Genomic DNA, 19,767 nt, shown 5'->3' on the forward strand with positions numbered 1-19,767 from the left:
CTTGGGAATCGGGTGAGGTTTTTTCTTGAAAAAGGGATCATTTTTATTTAGAAGAATTCTAACGTGAGAATGGTCGATTTTCAAATAAATTAAATTCATCTCATTTTTTTCATTTTTTTTTTTTTTTTTTTAATAAAAAAATGGAGAATTATTATTATTTTTTTGTAAAACGGAATATACTCCGGAGGGTGGAAACAGAAAAAAAACACGAATGAAACATCAGAATAAAGGTCAACTTGATCTACGAGTATTGTACTAATTCGATTAACCTTATGTTTTGGTTTTATTTTCGCAGATATGTTGACGACTGAAATGAGTGCTATACCTTTAAAGTTAGAGATTCGCAGAGGAATAATATGGACAACTGTACTCGTATTATGTACCTACTGTACCGTGTACGTGTAATGTATGTGTACCTAGATATGTTATGTGAATATGTGCAAGCTATGTAATGTACAAGCCGCTGCGCCGCACCGCCGATCACAATTTGTAAATAGTGGTATTTTTTTCTTCTCTCTTTTTCTATCGTGTTATATTTTCATTTTGTTTATTTGTCTGCCTGCCTGTGTCTGTCTATTGTCTCTATTCTTGTATTTTGTTTGTTTGTAATATACTCGTAAGATGCGGTTATGAATTTTTGTCGCGTTACCTGTTCGATGACGATGAATATCGATATCGTACGTTCTTTTGATTTTGATTGATGTACTCGTCGTATACGTTACTCGTAAGTGTACCTGCGCTGTAATTAGTATAATCGCATTTCTACAACGTTGGCGACTTAGCATTAACTACTCGTATGTCGATGTTGTGGGAAAGCTTTTTCTAAAAAAAAAAACGCAGGTACATCGATAATATTATTTATTATCGATGGTAATTTAGTAATTTGTAATTCTGTTGGTTAGATGTCCTAGTGTGTATGTGCGGCATAATTACTCGTATGTGTACATACGCATCTATCTAGTGTACCTACTCCTAGTCTCGTACGTATAAATACTTTCGCGAATTTATTTACCTACTACGTGTGGGTACCTGGGTACCTGGTACCTACCTTTGTCACGTGTTTAACGAAAAATATCGTCAAATTTTCCGTAATTTTCCTTTTTGTACTTTAATAACGCCGCACCGCCCAATCTTACCATCGAAAGCCGAATGTTTTACTTTTTTTTTATAGGTACCTACCTACCTACATATTTCTCTATTGTTTTGATGTTGTTATACCTGTAGTTACTTTAGTATTGGTCGTGTCGTTCATCATCATTGTGTAAACTTTTATTCATCTTAAAGTTGAAAATTTTAATGCTCTCGCAAACCAAAATGTTACTGCGATCCTTCATCATTGTTTGGGTCTATATAAATACTTATTTAGGCTTGCACAAATTTTATAAAACTTTTCCAGCGAATTCATATCAAAACATATCAAATCGACGGAAACATTATGAAATCTATCCATAAAAACTGTAAATTTATTGCTGCTACCTAAATCACTTTTTTTTTTTTTTTTTTTAAAATCAATGACGGGGAATCCAAAAAGGGACTATATCGAATTTTAATTACTCGTATTTTATGGTCTAAAAAATTTTGAGCGCGTCCTTTGCGTTAGAACCCCCTTTTACCTACTTTGTAATATTTGTTTGCTTCATCGCTTTTACGTACACTTGGACGCCGCGTGCGTTGGGAAATTACTATAAAAGGAAGTATAAGTCATAATATTGTACATAATACTCGTATGTGAATAAGAAAATAAGCTGTACCTATTTTCAATCTAGCCTTTCATCAACTGTGATCGAATCGTTAAATAAAATGAACAAATCCAAAGTTAAAAACAAAACAAAAGGCACAATTTATAACTTCAGTTATTCGAAATAGAGCACAAAAATCATCGACTTGATAGCGATTTGTTTATAGTTTTCATAGCTAGATCAGATGTACTGGGTACAGGGTGTCTACCTGCTTATTACTATAGCTGAATTCGTACGAGAAAGTAACTAGCAGCCTTTTTGGAGCTTCGTTTGTTTTCCAAAGCTCGTAAAATTTTTCGAGTCGAGCTTTTTTAGCAGCTTTCAAGAATTAAAAAACTAACTAAAGGACTTACGGAGATGAACGTATGTTCTGAAACTCTCATGACCAAAATTTCAGCTGTACGCGTTGATTTTTCGATTTTTGGCGAATTTTAAATTGACTAATTTTGGCAATTTATGTTTTTCTTTCTTTTTTGATAAATAAGTAGGTATCTATTTGTTTAGTAAACAAATTATACAAGACTTATCTACGTCCAACCTGCCTGCACCATATTCTATGTACATTACATACATAGTCGTGTACTTTTATCCAGCCTCGAGCCTCCATGTGCAATAATTTCAAATATGGTATACGAGTACCTCCACCTACCTACACCTACACGATCCCCTGTACAAAAATCTTTAGGGTACGGTGCGGTGTGTGTACGCGCAGTGCATTATTAGAACATACTATTTTTTATTCTGATATCGCAATTTTGATAATGGTATTTACTTATACAAAAACGTTTTTTAAAATTTATTTTTGTTTTACGAAATAGGTACTATTCTTTGTTTATGTAAATCTGTTTGTAAATGGTATTACTTGTGATGTTATTAATTTAGCCTAAATTTAGAGAAATATTAATTTTAAGAAAAAAATAAAACTACATATCTACAACGATATAAAAAATATATACTTGAAACAAAATATGTACCGGGTGATTTTTCTTGAAAGTTATAGAATCTTCCTGAAAACCCAGCATATGGGTACCTAACTACCTATTCGTGTCTTGGGTAATTTTATGCAAGAAAGTACCTATCTAGTTTGCTTATAAGTAATTTCGCATCGATATTTTCTGCCATTTTCATAAGCTTTCATCATTTCAGGCATGTTTTACACTACTTTGCTCAAATTCAACTTTCAACTAAGTACCTTGTACCTATTTTAATGATATTTTCAATTTCACAAATTTTCAGAAAAGGAGGAGTTGCGATAAGGCCATTTTTTGGCACCAGCTATAATTACCTATCGACTAAACCACCTTTTAAAATGTTGGTTAATTCAAAATTACCATTTTTTGGGCTCCAGGGGTTCCCAAAGTTGCAAATAAAAAAATAATAGAAACCACCGAGTACCTATTACTTTCAAAAACTTTCTTCGCGTAAAATATCTGTTTGAACCCGATAAACGTTCTGCGAGGAGATTTTTCCATTTTTGACCCTTGAGGGTAAAAATGGGGGGAGGTTTCAATTTTTTGAAAATTTTGGAACCGCCATTTTGGACCTACTCCTTCGAACCCCGCTAAAAAGCTTTCTATACTGTTTATTAGTATCTGAAAGACCTCCATCCTAACAAATTTTGAGTTCAATAAAATTTTGCGCTGGTACTCGAAAATCCAATTTTTCAATTTTTCGTAATTTCGATATTTTGGGAACCCTTGGAAAGATAGAAACCTGCGATTTGCGCCAAACGTAACGTTTTGAGGTATATATTCAATAACCTGGATGAAAAAGTTGAATTAAGCACTCTGTATATTCGTAATTTTGGAACTTTTTTTCAGAGCCACCCATTTTAGGAACCCCTAAAAAATGCGTTTATGCATATTTTTTCAAATAAATCGAAGAATTCACGTTTGAAACACACTAGCAAGTGCTCGATAATTTTTCATTTGATTTTTCCTGTAACTTTCAAAATTGAGCTATTTTAGGTCAAATTCTGGTATTTTTACTTCGTTGAAATCGTGAAAACGTTATTTGAACGTCTTTATTCGAAGAGTTAAATCTCAGAATTTGATCCAAAATAGCCCAATTTTGAAAGTTACTGGAAAAATCATATGAAAAATTTTTGAGCACTTGCTAGTGTGTTTCAAATGTAAATTCTTCAATTTATTTGAAAAAATATGCACAAACGCCACTTTTAGGGGTGCCTAAAATGGGGGGCACAAAAAAAGGGTTCAAAATTACGAATATACAGAGAGCTTAATTCAACTTTTTCATCTAAATAATCGAATATACACCTCAAAACGTCACGTTTGGCGCAAATCGCAGGTTTCTAGTTTTCCAGGGGTTCCCAAAATATCGAAATTACGAAAAATTGAAAAATTAGATTTTTTAGTACTATAGCGAAAATTTTTATCGAGCTCAAAATTTGGTAGGATGGAGGTCTTTCAGATACTGATAAACTGTAAAAAGCTTTTTAGCGGGGTTCGAAAGGGTACTTAGGTCCAAAATGGTATGGTTCCAAAATTTTCAAAAAATTGAAACCACCCAATTTTTGCCCCCGAGGGTCGAAAGTAAGAAAAATCACCTCGCATAACGTTTATTTGGTTCAAACAGATATTGTATGCTAAAAAAGTTTTTGAAAATAATACTCGGTGGTTCCTAAAATTATTTTTTATTCGCAACTTTGGGAATCTCTGGAGCCCAAAAAATGGTCATTTTGGGTGAACTAACCAGCACGGATTCGTATTTCGTACATTTATTACAACATTTTAAGAGTGGTTGAGACAATAACTAGCTGGTGCCAAAAAATGGCCTCATCGCAACTCCTCCTTTTGCTCATTTTTTAAAAGTTTATCGACTTTAGAAATCTGAAAAATGGTCGAGTAAGTACATACCTATTACAATCATTCCGGATATTTCAAGGAACGATTTTCGTTCGAAAATTTTTTTTTGTACGACCAATAAGTACCTAGGTGTAGAGATGGACGGATTTACAAGTTTGTGGGGGGGGGGGCTGGACCCTAGGAAAAAGGTGAGGGAAAAATGTGTATCTGGTCTAAATTTCATTTGTATGTATTGTTGAAGCGTAGAATAATAACCAATCATCGAATAGCTTTCGGCTTAGGTAATTGGGGAGACAAATAAATTCGGTAATACATTGTATTTGTATGTTATCTGCGAAACAGCTGATTATTACAGCATCGTTTCGTTAACACCACTCATTCATTTTATCTGTATTATTCTACGTATCGGTACGTTCAGCTCCTATTATCATTACTTTCGGTGGTCGTCGATGCAAGTTTGAAGTTTTATTTGATTCTGTCTTTGTGTCGTGTGTCTGGTTGTGCGTTCGTCTTTCGTTATAAATTACGTGATTTCGATAAACATTTTCCTAAATGAGTGCCAATATAAATTACAATTCTATCGGGAAAGCGTTCAGGCCTTGGAACGTCCATAAGATTCTGGATCGTAAACTCGTATCTGGCCGAGTACGGTATCTCGTTAAATGGAAGAGCACTTTTGCTCAAGTAAACACGTGGGAAACTGGCGAAAGTTTTTCTGATCAGACCGTCATCAAAAATTTTGAGTCGCAGTGGCAAAAGAACAGGAGAGTACAAGCTCGTCGTCCTGTAGTTGTCCGTCAAAAAACAGGTAATTGATAGGTACCTATACCTACCTTCATGTAGGTACTCGCATAGTGAATACGTAGATTAACCTTATTGCATAGTCGATGTCCTTACCTACCAACATCTTGATGAAATTTTTTATATCGCGCAAAAATAAGAAAATTATCCGCAACATGATGTAAAAAATTACATCACTCGTTAATTTTTCGAAATGTAATTTTTCTTTACTTCAAGCTTGATGTAATTTTTTACATCATTTTGCAGAATTTTTTTGTTCCAGTCCAGGATTTATTTAAAAAATTACTTCAAAATGTGAAAAATTTTTAAAATTTAACATTATTTTGATATTGTTTTATATCGATTGTAAGTAAGAGGATTGCTAATAGATAAATTTGTTCATTTTTTAGGTAGTACTTCCAGGAGACACTCGTTAACTGTCCGAAAACGAATAATCGACGTTAAAATCAAAAATTTCAAAGATCTCATGAAAACTGAATTCCGATGTTGCATTTGTTTTGGTGTATATAAAAATGTAAGTAGGTACTCAGACTGTATAAAAACTGTTTTCTTTTTTTTGAATTTAAGTACTTGTATAGATAGATAGGTAGATGCATCTTAGAAAACAAACCGGTACCTACTTAATTATTCGATGTATTTTTTCAGCCATGTGTCACCGAATGCGAGCACATATTCTGCGATACATGTATCGAAACGTGGAAAAATGAACGCGGAACGTGTCCAGTGTGTAGAGCGGTACTATCCAGATCGGAGAAAAAATTAATTAGATTGGATAATTTTATAAAAAACGTAACTAAAATTATTAAAAAAGTCTGAAAGACGATAAAAATGTAAATTTTAAAGTTCTACATACCTATGTGTACTTTCGATTGATTTTCAATGTTCGTTTTTCCCATTTCATTGCATTATTATATCATGATTGTGATCCTTTGCTATTATTTATATTTTGATGATTTTATTTTTGTGATACCTAATTTTAAATAACCTTCGAAATAAGTGAAAAAGATTGAGTGATTTTGTATGTAAAATGTTGATTAGTTTAATTTTGAATGAACGATGTAATTTACAATTTTTTTGTGTTAAGTAATTTAATTTAAGTAGGCACTTTGCAAGTTGATAAATGATTATTGCTCTTCCAAAGTTCGTTTTTTTTGTTTACATCTTTTGTTTCAGCTGATTGCAATTAACATTACGATACGACGAGTCGCTAAGAATGTGACGTGAAGTGAAATACCTATACGTGGAATGAAATTTAAATTCGAATAATTCATGCGAGAGCAGCTACAGTTAGGTAACATTTTAGGCAAAAACCAAAGTGGCCTTGTAGGAAATTGGGAACTCGAGTCGAAAGAAAATTACGATGAAAGGAAACGATGTTTTTGAATTTTAAAACTGATACATTCTTTAATTCTTGTTTGCCTTTTGCATTATTCTATCGAAAAATTTGCTATTTCCCTGCTGAGATTATTTGTTTACTACATAGTTCACGGGTGTTATGGATTCTGCGACTTACGAGTAATTTGATTGAAGTTCGCATTTCTCATTTCTAATCGTTTTTAAGTATCGCCCTGGACGGCTGAAATACCAACTTGAGCTGAAAATTTCACCGTGGACTAGTTTCATTGTATTGAAATGCATTGCACATTCCAAAAGAAAGCTCATTTTTTCAAATTTTTATTTGCAAATCATAAAAATACAACGTTTAAAAAGTACAAAAATTATTAGATGGACAAAATTATACATCTAAAAAAATATACCCCCGCGTACGAAAATTTCAAAATAAATTCGCGTAGGTATAGATGCGTTAAATTACATAAATTCGACATTAGCTCGACTAGGGAATGAATTTTTATTCAAAAATTAGCGCATTCGATTTCCCACGCAGCAGGTCCCCAATAATATAGGGCATAACAGATGAGAATTTTCGTGGGTTGGCAACGCCAGTCGCCAGCGCTGAGCTATATCAAACTACATATTTATTCGATGCTGCCAAGCCGCTGAAATTCTCGCCAGCTATGCCCAATATTATATTGGGCACCCTGTAACAGATTACATAAAAGCATACAAATTAGGTAGGTATAATTTTTATGAAATATGGCGAATTAATGAACAAATTACAGAGCAATGCTTATCTACTATGAGATATAACACGAGGGATAAGCGCAAGAAATACAACTATTAGGTACCTATATGTACATGGAAAAAAATAATTAATGTAAAAGTACGTATTCCGAGTGTAATTTTTAAAAAAAATGTTCAATTTATTGTTGATGTGCTTTATGAAAAATCGAAAAACCGGGAAGGCGAGGTGGGATCAAGATCTATGAAATTATGAATTATTCGCCGCTATAAAACTCGATCAAACCAGTCATCTTGAAGATATTTCTCAAAATGAACATCATACAACACTCAAGTACAACTGCATCTATACTCGTGTAAGTAATTATTAAGTATGTACAAAAAAAAAAAAAAAAAAAAAAATTAAAAATTACCTACCTACTAGTAAATTTAAATCCTAAAATAATATCACAACGAAAAATGTCGCCGCAAATATAATGCGAGCGTATTTTTATTTTTACCTCTCCATTTCTATAACTTGAAAAAAGTATTTTTTTCATTATTACAAACGAAAGAAAAAAAATGATGACTATGATGAAGAGTAAACCGACACTCTAGATGTCGAGTTACATGAGATCGAATGATTTGAGCGTTGAAAAAAAAAGAGAAAAAACATTTTCAGGTGCAACGTTTACGTCTGATTGACTAGATTTTTGATTTCGGAAATTTCCTTGATTATTTGCGCGAACGTAGGTCTTTCGGCAGCATCGACGGACCAGCATTTAGTCAATAACTTGGCTAAATTTGACGGCATCGATTTAGGCATCTTCCAGCGCAGCTGACGTTTCTCCAATAAACTCAGTACTTCCTCGTTGGATAATTTCGAAAATGGTAGTTCACCTTTGGTGAAAATTTCCCAAACAAAACACGAGAACGAATACACGTCGGTTTTGTTGGAAAATTCACCTTCGGCTACCGCTTCGAATGGCAGCCACCTCAACGGCAAAAACTGCAAAATACCATATTCAATTTTTCTACTCGTATAGCAATAATACAGCGGGTGAATCGGAGGAACGCTTACCTGTCCACGTATTTCATAATATTCGGTGGCGTATGTGTTCTTACAGAGCGACGAAAATGTAATCTTGATACTTAGACTGGATGTAATTAGGCAATTACGAGTCGCGACGTCTCTATGAGTACATCGACGTTGAGCAAAATGCTCCAAGGCTGACGCCGCTTCTTCCACAATTTTCAACGATTGTTTTAAGGTCAAGGGAGGCGGACGTTGTTTATTTCCGACTACGCGCACGCTACTCTTACGAGTAGCGATTAAAAATTGTTTCAAATCACCCTGCGAGCGAAAAAGAAAAAACACCCGGTTCGCATAAGGATAGTTCCGCGTGAAATTATAATTTTTCAAAATATATCGGTTAGTAATACATACCCAATCTGTGTATTCTAAAATCATATAGATAGGTTCAGCTTCGCGACAGATACCTATCAACCTGATGATGTGTTCGTGATCGACTTGTTTCAAAATATCCAACTGTCTACGGAATTCCGGCGTCATTTCTTCTAAAACTTTCACCATTACAATGGCGTCTGCTTCGCATTTATTTCGAGCCAAAAAAACGTTTCCGAGTTCTCCATTTCCTGAAATAGGTAGGTACAAAACGAGGAATTACCAAAATGAAAAATTCACGAGTACACACGTCGTACATATGGAAAGAATATAGGTAGGCTGAAAAACATTTTTACATACAATAAATATTCACCTAATAACATAATATCGTGCAGATTTTTACGAGAAAATTCCAAACCGACGCAATTTTCCGATAAATATTTTGAAAAGCTCGAGTTACGCTTCATATGCTGAGCGCCGCCTCCATTTTGAATGTGTTTTGATGATTCTTTCAACTCTGACGTATTACTTTGCAATTTTGTTTCTTCCGCTGAAGAAGAAAAAGAAAAAAAAATGTAATAATTTCTGCTTTTTGACGAAAAGTAGGTAGATGACGAGCTTAATAATCACATAAGGTACGTACCATCATCCATGGGGACCGAATCGACGTTCAAATCGGAATAAGTGCGTTTCTTCTTCCTTCTTCTATAACGGCACCATGCCATTAATGAAATCACTAATAAAATATAAGCGCACGCTGCGCCCAACGTTATAGCTACGGTTCTTCCCACCGTATCACTTTCCCCCGAATCCAATGATCCATCAATCGTATTTCCATCTGTACCTGAAAATATAAAATCAACAAAATTTAAAATTGATCACATAAATAACAATCTGAAATGAACAGCAAGAGGAAAATACCAGCAAACTTACTTCGAACCACCAAAATAACTTCGGTCTTATTGAATCCACCGCTATTGCCAGCTATACATCCGTAAGTACCAGCATCGCTCAAATGCAGTTCATTAATTAGCAGCGAACCATTTGCAAAAGTTGTAAATCTATAGCATAGGTAATTGAAACAGCAATTAAATTCCAGAAATACGAAATTATGGTGTCAAAAACAATCGTATAAACTAGTCCGGCATATGAAAATAGGAGTAATTGCACCCCCCCCCCCCCCGTTGATCCTCCGGGATAACTTTTTTCCTAAAAGGGACATCCTAAGGAACATTTTAAAGCAAACTTGCCAAAAAAAAAAGTTGGCCTTACTTCAAACCTTACAAAGGTAGATCGAAAGATCATGCAAAAATTTATCACCTGTCAAAATTTCAAGTGCTTAAGTGCGTTTTTCGATTTTTGGTGAATTTTTGAAAATCCAATTTAGGCCAAAAATGAGGGAAAAAATCAAAATTTTACCAAATTGACCAAGAAAGCTGAAATTTGAGATATACCCTATTTTCGACATGCCAAATCGATTGGAAACGGTTTCAACCAGTTTTGAGCAGTTCTGGAGCCTCCAGCAGATTTTTGAAACTCGAAATGTCCACAAGATTCCATCAAATTGGAGTTGTAATGCTAAAATTTATTGTAAAAACTAATTTCAATACGCTACGAAGTACTGCAGGTGAATTTCAAGTCGTTTTGGATCCTCCAGCGACTTTTTGAAAATTCCCAAAGCCTCCAGCAGATTTTTGAAACTTTAAATTTTCATAAAATTTCATCAAATGGAGATGGAAACCTGAAATTTACTCAGTACTCCGATTTTCACACCCTCTGAAGACGACTTCAGATGGGTTCAAGTAATTTTAGGGCTTCCAGCGACTTTTTTTGAAAATTACTGGAGCCTCCAGTAGGTTTTTGAAACTTGAAATTTCCCCAAAATTTCATCAAACTGAGATGGAGAGTCGAAATTCATTCAGCAAACTAATTTCAATACGCTACGAAGTTGACTGCTGGTGGATTTCTAGTCGTTTTGGAGCCTCCAGCCACTTTTTGAAAGGTTGTATGGCGTATTTTGGAAAATTAAAATATCCTAAAAGTAGCTGGAAGCTTCAAAACCATTAGAAACCACCAATGTAGTCTGCGAAGTAAATTTCAGGTTACCAACTCCATTTGATAAATTAATGTTGCGGGAATTTCAAGTTTCAAAAATCTACTGGAGGCTCCAGTAATTTTCAAAAAAGTCGCTGGAGGCCCTAAAATTACTTGAACCCACCTGAAGTCGTCTTCAGAGGGTGTTAAAATTGGAGTGTAGAGTAAATTTCAGCTTTTCATCTCCATTTGATGAAATTTTGTGAACATTTAAAGCTTCAAAAATCTGCTGGAGGCTCCAGTAATTTTCAAAAAAAAGTCGCTGGAGGCCCTAAAATTACTTGAACCCACCTGAAGTCGTCTTCAGAAGGTGTTAAAATAGGAGTGTAGAATAAATTTCAGCTTTCCATCTCCATTTGATGTTTCAAAAATCTGCTGGAGGCTTCAGGAATTTTCAAAAAGTCGCTGGAGGATCTATAACGACTTGAAATTCACCTGCAGTACTTCGTAGCGTATTGAAATTAGTTTTTACAATAAATTTTAGCATTACAACTCCAATTTGATGGAATCTTGTGGACATTTCGAGTTTCAAAAATCTGCTGGAGGCTCCAGAACTGCTCAAAACGGGTTGAAACCGTTTCCAATCGATTTGGCATGTCGAAAATAGGGTATATCCCAAATTTCAGCTTTCTTGGTCAATTTGGTAAAATTTTGATTTTTTCCCTCATTTTTGGCCTAAATTGGATTTTCAAAAATTCACCAAAAATCGAAAAACGCACTTTAGCACTTGAAATTTTGACAGGTGATAAATTTTTGCATGATCTTTCGATCTACCTTTGTAAGGTTTGAAAAATTTCGTGCAAGTTCTATGTCAAAACGCAAAATCTGCGATTTCGGCTGACTTTTCAATCAAAATGGCCGCCATTTTGCAAGTAAGGCCAACTTTTTTTTGGGCAAGTTTGCTTTAAAATGTTCCCTAGGATTCCCCTTCAAGAAAAAAGTTATCCCGGAGGATCGGCGGGGGGGGGGGGGTGCAATTACTCCTATTGTCATATGCCGGACTAAAAGGAGTAAGTAGGTAAGTGTAATCTCACCTTTTTTGAGAAATATCAACTAAGTTATTATTCCATTGTATGGTGGGCACTGGATCGCCTTCTGCCGCACAATCCAATCTCACCGAAGATTTCTCCAGTCCTTCGGACGGACTTTTTGGCAAAATAGTAAATTTAGGAGCGACTGTAAACATTCGACAATTCAGACAGGAAATAATAACAGCGACGCTGTCGCTAGTTTGATCAAAAATAATATAAATAGACACGAGTATATTACAGAACTCACCGACCACATCAACATCTATGGTTACATTTATACTGCCTTGACGATTAGAAGCTATGCACGTATATCGACCTTTGTCTTCGCTGCGTACTTTTGAAAAATATAGCGTACCATTTATGTCTTGAACGTGATTTGGAAATGGAACTGGGTGGCCTTCGAAATTTGCCTTTAATGTAAACATTGTAAATTGTAACAATCGAATATAAATTTCGAAGGTAAATAAGATAGGTAGATAACTATTGGGGTGTTCTAGAATTTAGAAATTGAAAGTTGATTTCAACAAAAAAGCAAAAATATTATACTCGTAGCATCGAAGTAGGTAAGTAGGTATCAATTTCGTCACCTTGATCCATTGAACAGAAGGCGGCTCGCTTCCTTCGGCCTTACAAGGAATTTTATTCGCCAAACCGAGCTCCATTTTTTTAGCAACCGGTAACGGATTGAACTTTAGTTTTTCTACAACAGACATTAAAAAAGAATCACCTATAAGTACCTATCTAGGTTTCAAGAATCAACATTATAATTAGATATATAGATAGATAGGTAACTTACGTATTACGGTCAATGTGGCGCTTTGAGATATCACCGGTGGATAGAACTTTGTAGTAATTACACAGCTGTACTCTCCTGCATCGGTTGATTCTACTTTCGATAAATTCAAGCTACCGTCCGTTTCAGAAGTCAGGGCATTACTCGCATTTTTCATCAAACGGATATTATTTTTACGCCACGAGATTTCGGTGAAAGGCGACGCAGTTGCTTTATATTTACATCGAAGAGATACGCCGCTACCTTCGTGCACAGTTTGCGAACTCGGATGAACGATTATTTGAGGAGGCGCTACGGTAAAACCAGAGATGTAGGTAAAATTAACAAATTGGTTCGTTCGAGCACATCTCATAATCATAATGGCAAACTTACCAACTACTGTCAAATTGAACGAAACCTCTACAAACGAGGCCAGATTTTCCGCTCGACAAGTGTATTTTCCGGAAACTTCTCTCTTAGCGTTGGTAATCCTTAGATGATAATTGTCCTGTCGAATCGAGCCGGCGGTGTTGATCTTCTCATCAGCTTGATTTTTCCAGCTTATCACAGGCGTCGGTTTACCTTTCGGCGGTATACAGGCAATGGTGAAATTGGCGCCCTCTGCGACAACATGCGTCATTCTATCGCTCGGTTCTAATAAAGATGAGTTGGTTTTTTCAAAATCTGTAAATTAGGTAATCCATAAGTAAAGTACATAGGTCTTAATTTTGTGCCAACATTCGGAGGCTCGAGCTCGAGTAATTCGTGAGATCTGATATTTTCGTACCGGCTACGGAAAGAATAATCGTGTACTTGGTAGGATAAGTATCGCATTCCTTTTTAACACCAACGCAAGCGTACATTCCTTCGTCACTTTTCCGCACATTATGAATGTATAGAGAAGAAGTATTCGACGATAGAGTAATCCTGTAATTAAAAGTTCACATCGTCAGCTTTTTTTTCAAGTACAATCCTCTATTTAACATAGGTAGGTATAGGTAGGATTGAAAACACGAACATTCAAACTTATTGCAAACGACCTCACCAAATATCAAGTACCTATACTATACCTACCCTTCTCTCCTGTGCCATTTTCATGTTTGAAAACAAGTTTGCAATAGTACATAAATATTATTTAGGTACATAGGGTACCTATTCGATGTTACGAAAACGAGACATCTGCTACTGATACATATAAAAATGTCACGTTAAAGTAATAGGCATTCGATATTTTACGAGGGAAAGCCGAAAGGTGTGTTCGTTTGTTGTTTGGATACAAATAGACAGTTATTGACAGATAGGTATAGTCGAATACGAGTCAATTACACCGATACTTGCAGGTACATATTCGATGTTACCTCGAATCATTTTTGATAGGTCCATTTTCATTGAAATACCACTCGAGTATGTCATATTTTTCGTACAGGCAATTCAAAACGACAGAAGAACCTTCTTTGACAGTTTCATCTTGCGAGATCACATTCAGGTTGGCGCAATTCTCACCTTTAACAAAACAATCGCGATATTTTTAGTTTTTCGGTGATTACTACCCACAACTGAGTTTATCATTTTGAAATTTTACCGACTTTTAATTTTCAACGAAAATGTTTTCGAACTATCGACAGAACCACCGTCATTCGACGCTCTGCATCGGTATATTCCGTTATCTAGCGCATTCGCTCGATTTATTCGTAAAATATCATCCTCGATTGAAATTCTATCGTTATTCGAAATTCGTTCGCCGTTTCTGAAAAATTTATCAACGAGATAACGATAAATTAGATGAAACAATTAAATCGTTCCAAGATGAGTAGAGCAGCGCATAATGGTACTTACTTGAACCAGTCGATCTTCAAATGACTAGATCCGCTGGCAATACACTTGAGACTTATGTTACTGCCAAGTTGCAATTGAGAAAGATGCTGAGGAGATATTAATGCAACCGATGCCTGTTCGTCTATCCCTGAAAATAAACATAAATTATAGGATGGCTTATCTTATTTATTTTGAAATTTTGCATTTCTACATTCCCTCTGTCCCTTCCCTGAAGTATTTAGATTTTATCAAAAAATAGTCCTTGATTTTTTTAATTTTCCATCAAGCCCATGAAATGTTAGACTCACCCCCTCCCCCGCTCACAAAAACTTAAAAAAAAAAAGTCAAACTTAGGTATGCAAAAAAATCTTATTTTTTTAATGATGCGCTTCAAAAAAAAAGTTTTTTTCAGTCACCAAGCTGTTATGTTTCTGTTATATAGGGCTCCCTATTTGAAAAAAAAAAAAAATGGAAAAAATCAGTAAGAAATTTTGGTTTTTTGGGAAATTTTTCGCTTCTATAGCCGGAAATGTCAGAATAAGAATCCTTTCAAATGACTTACAAAAATTTCCAAGAAAAAACTTCCCTCGCCCTTCTCCAACAATATTGGTCCCTTTGCGTAGAACACTTCCTGTAGCTAATATGCAAGTTGGAAAACGTGTCGAAATATTGCTTAGGGGCATAGGAAGTGTTTTTCTTGAAAATATTATTTGGAAGAATTCTGACCAAAAATGCATAATTTTCAATAAAATGTTTACAGGCTTCAATTTTTTGTGGAGAGAGGGTTCACTATTAGGAGGCCAACATTGTGCGGGGGGGGGGGGGGTGTGGTTGAGAGAAATTTTTCTTGAAAATGAAAAGATCAGAGATGAACAATTTACAAATTTGTTTGTACTTTTTTTTACATTTCTGTCAATGTGAGGGACTGGGTGAGTTTTTGTTTTGAAAAAGAAATATATCTATACCTAAAACCTATCTCTACCTAATTTAAATCTATCATCATTTATAGGTGTTTACTATTACAAGAAACAAGAATCAAATTTTTTGGTACAAATCAGACTTTTTTTCATTCCTTGAATGTTTTTTTGACGAGGGGGAGGGAAGAGCTTTGGGCTGACACGACTCGATTTAAAGTTGGTGGACTACAATTTTCAAGGAATTTTTCATTTTTCATTATCCAACAAATTTGGAAGGGGAGTACAAGTACGAACAAAAAAACCGTAAATTCGAAATCAGAAAAAAATTTCTGGTCAAAAGTTACAAAGTGCAAATTTTTAAAAATTCGGCCAAAATCGACAAACCAATCCGAAGCGGCCGTGAAATACGAGCTACGAAGAATTTCGAACGACACCTCGCAAAAATTCAACTTTCGTTGAAACGAAATCAACCCCGAATATCTCGAGTGGCTCCCTCGTTACTTTTTTCGTCGAATATCGCAAAAGTTTGCCGATTAATGAAGAGAATATGTACTAGGCTAAAGCACGCATACGCGCTAACATACACGTATCAGGATTTACAAATTATACGACCGAAGCGAAAAATACTTACTTACCGCGAGAAGTACATGAGAGAGAGAGAGAGAGAGAAAAAAAGAAAAAAAAGAACGAGAGAATGTAAAACAAGAATAAATTTTCATAAAGGGTAAATACCAGACTACACTACAGAATGGTTATGGTTGGTAGCCATGGTGATAGGCATACACGAGAGTCATAAAAGTTTATAGACGAAAAGCACAATAAAATAGAAGGGGTGTGCAAACGTTTACGAGGGGCAACGACTTCTGAATACAGACGCAAAGAAACAAAGAAGCCGATATATAAGTATAACGAAGAATCGCGCTTCGTATTTTTGAATTTAGAATCCGAATTCTGAAAATACTCTACCGAATGAATTCTATATGGTAGGTACTCATAAAGGGATGCGGCGGGGTCATGCACGATGAAAATCATTATTGAGGTACCTATTCGCGTAGGTAGGTACCTACTATATGAAAAATATGCGAAGAAAAATTGCTTACAATTAACTCGTACGAATATCGCATCGGGTTTCGTGAAATAATTCGAGCGAATATTTTCAACTTCGCAATGGTACTGCCCAGCATCTTGAAAACGGTCCACTCGTTCGATGATCAAATTGGCATGTTGCAAATAGCGTCTTCCCGATAAGGATACGTCGCTGTCGTTGATTTTCCATACGACAGTCGCGTCGATTTCTTGATTAGAATGATTGCACGGTAATTCTAAACGTTTTCCTTGCGATGTGAAAATTTCTTTTTCCCACGTATCACCAACGATGCTCGAAACAAAAACTGATTTATCAAAATTTTCATTAATAAATCGAAGGAATACGTTCGTAAAAGTGTACAGACTACAGAGTTTCTACAGATTACGATAATAGGTAGTATATAGTAAGACTAGGTTGGCGTAAATAGGTATTACAAATAGGTACATAAATCATTCCAGTAGATTTTCAATAGGTACGAAATTTGAATTTCACACATAGGTATGAAGATAGGTATAAACGTACCGATTCAGAAAACACCTATTCGTATAAATTTCGATACGTTAGGTAACTAAGCTATTACTTAAAATTTTAAGTTAGTTAATCGTCCAACTGAAATAGTAAATAAAATACGTACGTAAAATGTTGAGAAAACGAATCATTTGATAGCCGGCGTCGCACACAGCTCGAGGAAATTTTCAAATTGGTCAACTCGCGATACAAAACATTATTCGCCGGAGTTTTTCTTGTTTTCATCACTATTTCGGTGAAAAGAAGCCGGCGTCGGGTTTACCGAAAATTATAAACATCGAACACGAAATTAGAAGTAAACATAAAACACGTGAATTCTCGACACACAGTTCGAAGAAATAAACACTAGCAGCGATAACTAATCCTAATTCTAGGTATGGTAGAAATGATGTAGAAAGAAGAACAGCTGTGAGCAGAATTACACGGAAACAGCGGCGATGAAACATGGAAAAGGGTGAACAGCCGTGGTGAAGTGAGCACCGAGACCGAATCAACCAAGTCGCCGACAATGCATTTTACCAACACAATGCCAAGGCACACGTGAACGACGCTTACTTTATCTTATTAGCGCACTGCTACTAAAAACTGAATGATCAACCGCGAGCACGACGATGGTGTAAGGAACCCTGTGTGCGCATGCTTACCACGATACCGCGAATCCAGACTCGAGTATTTCGCTCTTCTCCCTCTTTTACCACGCTACCATTTATTACCAAAAGCCGCCGCTGCTGATGTGAGAACTGAGAAGGGCTTCTGGTTTCCAGTTCCAGTTGTACTGCTATTGCTGCTCTTCTGCATAGGTATTGGGTACCTACCTACAGCAAAAAAGAGCCAACAAAATTGAAAACAATCGGAGCAATGAAAACTAATCGACTGAATCTCGAGTTTTTCTAATGATCAGTTCATCACATCCCTCAAGTCGTAACATTGCAATAATACCGCAGGAAATCGTACTCGCACCCCTCATTTATACCACACCTACCTCCACCCGCATCATCAAAAGGGTCTTATAATGTGTACCAGTTTGCGCGCTCAGAGTCAGATTCATCCTTCTCCAGTTTTTCATTCGAATGAAGCATATTCGACACCAACGTGAACGTGTAATCTATATCCAAAAAAATTGACAAAAATTAGTCCAACTTAGCAGTACACGGTACGTTTCCAGTTCATTTTGGAACTGGCCATCTTCGTAGTCCATCACACGTTTATTCGTACGCGTGTTGAGATGAAACGTCATCGAAATTTGTAAAATAAGCGCTAGCACTTTTTGAGGTAAATAATTACAAAGATAATTATTACACACCTGAGGTATTCGCAAACCAACGACAGAACGCGGGGTCATCGTCAGTGACACGATAGTGTCAATTTCAAACGCAAACATATATCTAGGTATAGGTAATTGTAATGTCTAAACTTGGTAGATAAAATTCTTCGTTCCTTACATCGCGACGCGGACGCTTTCTTCGTAAAAACGCATTATTTGTCAGTTCTATCAGCGTACGTGCAAAACAATCACGCTCATTTCTTGATCGTCACTTCGAAACTTTGCCTTCAAAAACCTACGTGAAGAAAAAAAAACACCGACATATCAAGTTACATTTTTCAATAACTAACCTGCAAAAGTTCATTCGTAAAGCTAGCGAATAATTTTTTTCCAATTTAGTATAATCAAATGTAACCCTTTACCTACTTGAAGTACCTACCCGAGTTTTGAAGACTAATTATTGAAAAATGATTACAGTAGATAATCGGTAACGACAAACGCGAAGCTCGTAGAAAGCGTGAATAAATTAAAATTCACATTCGTTTAAATCAGAATCCTTTTATACTCGATAAAAAAATTTAAGTAACCGTAAAGTAACAACTCCGACAACAACAATATATATCCGTAATACTAAAATTGAAATTAGCATTAAAAATAACGAAGTACAACAATTTAAACTATAATAATATTAGCGTTACAAATCGTAAAAGTACGTAATTCTAATTAATATTAGGTATTGTAATAGTAATTTTTCAGGTTGAAAAAAAAAATTACCGAATAAAATGACAATTCAATTGAAAAAAAAATAAAATCACGTAGAAATCAATTTTCAACTCGACAAAAATAATAATGTAGAATCATGTTGGAAAATATTGTACGCATGTAACAAACATACTAGATAAAAATTCGAGAAAGAAAATAAAAAATTAGGATACGAATAAATGAGACATGTTATCAAAATGAAAAAAAAAAAAAAAGAAAGAATACGATTCAAATTAACAACAATGTACAAAATTAGAAGTTTTTATACCATTATATTGTAAAATGAATACAAATCGACGTTAAAATATCAGTAGAAACGAGGAAAGAAAACACTGTAATATGATAAACCTATATATACAAGCTTATATATTTTTCTTAAAAAAACGTACAAATCGATTGATTAAATTTTTCGCTATTTTTTTTTTTACGAGTATGTACAACAACAAAAAATGATATTTTACCGAAGAAGAAAAAAGAAAGAAAGGGAGAAAACTGATAGAGAAAGGAAAGAAAGAAGGAAGGAAGGAAAAGAACGAGAGAAGATATACGAGTAAAGAGAAAAGAATTGTATAAGGTTATCCGAAAAGATTATTTCAACGTTAATAAATAATATAAAATACATATAAACATATACTTACATTATTCCATAAGGAATATGAAGAAAAATAA

General features: G+C 35.1%; 3 protein-coding genes across 4 annotated transcripts in view; 2 read left to right on the plus strand and 1 right to left on the minus strand.

Moving 5' to 3' along the window:
- LOC135840764 (homeobox protein OTX1 B-like) overlaps positions 1-818 on the plus strand; it is an 83,884-nt gene extending 83,066 nt beyond the window's left edge. The window contains exon 9 of the mRNA XM_065357436.1: positions 296-818. The gene's annotated coding sequence lies outside the window, so the exon portion shown is untranslated. The remainder of the gene's footprint in view (positions 1-295) is intronic.
- Positions 819-4,825: 4,007 nt separating this feature from the next.
- On the plus strand, positions 4,826-6,496 carry LOC135843063 (uncharacterized). Its single transcript, XM_065360809.1, has 3 exons — positions 4,826-5,372; positions 5,755-5,879; positions 6,011-6,496. Exons 1-3 carry the CDS (start codon positions 5,117-5,119, stop codon positions 6,179-6,181), a joined length of 552 nt encoding a protein of 183 aa, XP_065216881.1. The 5' UTR covers positions 4,826-5,116; the 3' UTR covers positions 6,182-6,496.
- Positions 6,497-7,031: 535 nt separating this feature from the next.
- On the minus strand, positions 7,032-19,654 carry LOC135840789 (tyrosine-protein kinase-like otk). 2 transcript variants are annotated; one of them, XM_065357484.1, is made up of 18 exons: positions 17,717-19,654; positions 17,179-17,299; positions 16,558-16,848; positions 14,562-14,688; positions 14,312-14,472; positions 14,084-14,228; positions 13,513-13,652; positions 13,119-13,409; positions 12,750-13,037; positions 12,541-12,653; positions 12,201-12,363; positions 11,957-12,098; positions 9,762-9,889; positions 9,472-9,672; positions 9,202-9,378; positions 8,871-9,079; positions 8,505-8,777; positions 7,032-8,432 (listed from the first exon to the last, which is right to left on the minus strand). In XM_065357484.1, exons 2-18 carry the CDS (start codon positions 17,201-17,203, stop codon positions 8,115-8,117), a joined length of 3,192 nt encoding a protein of 1,063 aa, XP_065213556.1. In that variant the 5' UTR covers positions 17,204-17,299; positions 17,717-19,654; the 3' UTR covers positions 7,032-8,114. The 2 variants fall into 2 exon arrangements, with proteins under 2 accessions (XP_065213556.1, XP_065213547.1); XM_065357475.1 differs by having other exon boundaries at positions 17,179-19,654.
- Positions 19,655-19,767: the final 113 nt, after the last annotated feature.

The sequence above is a fragment of the Planococcus citri genome, chromosome 1 (genome assembly GCF_950023065.1).
Source record: "Planococcus citri chromosome 1, ihPlaCitr1.1, whole genome shotgun sequence".
Classification (NCBI taxonomy): Eukaryota; Metazoa; Arthropoda; class Insecta; order Hemiptera; family Pseudococcidae; genus Planococcus; species Planococcus citri.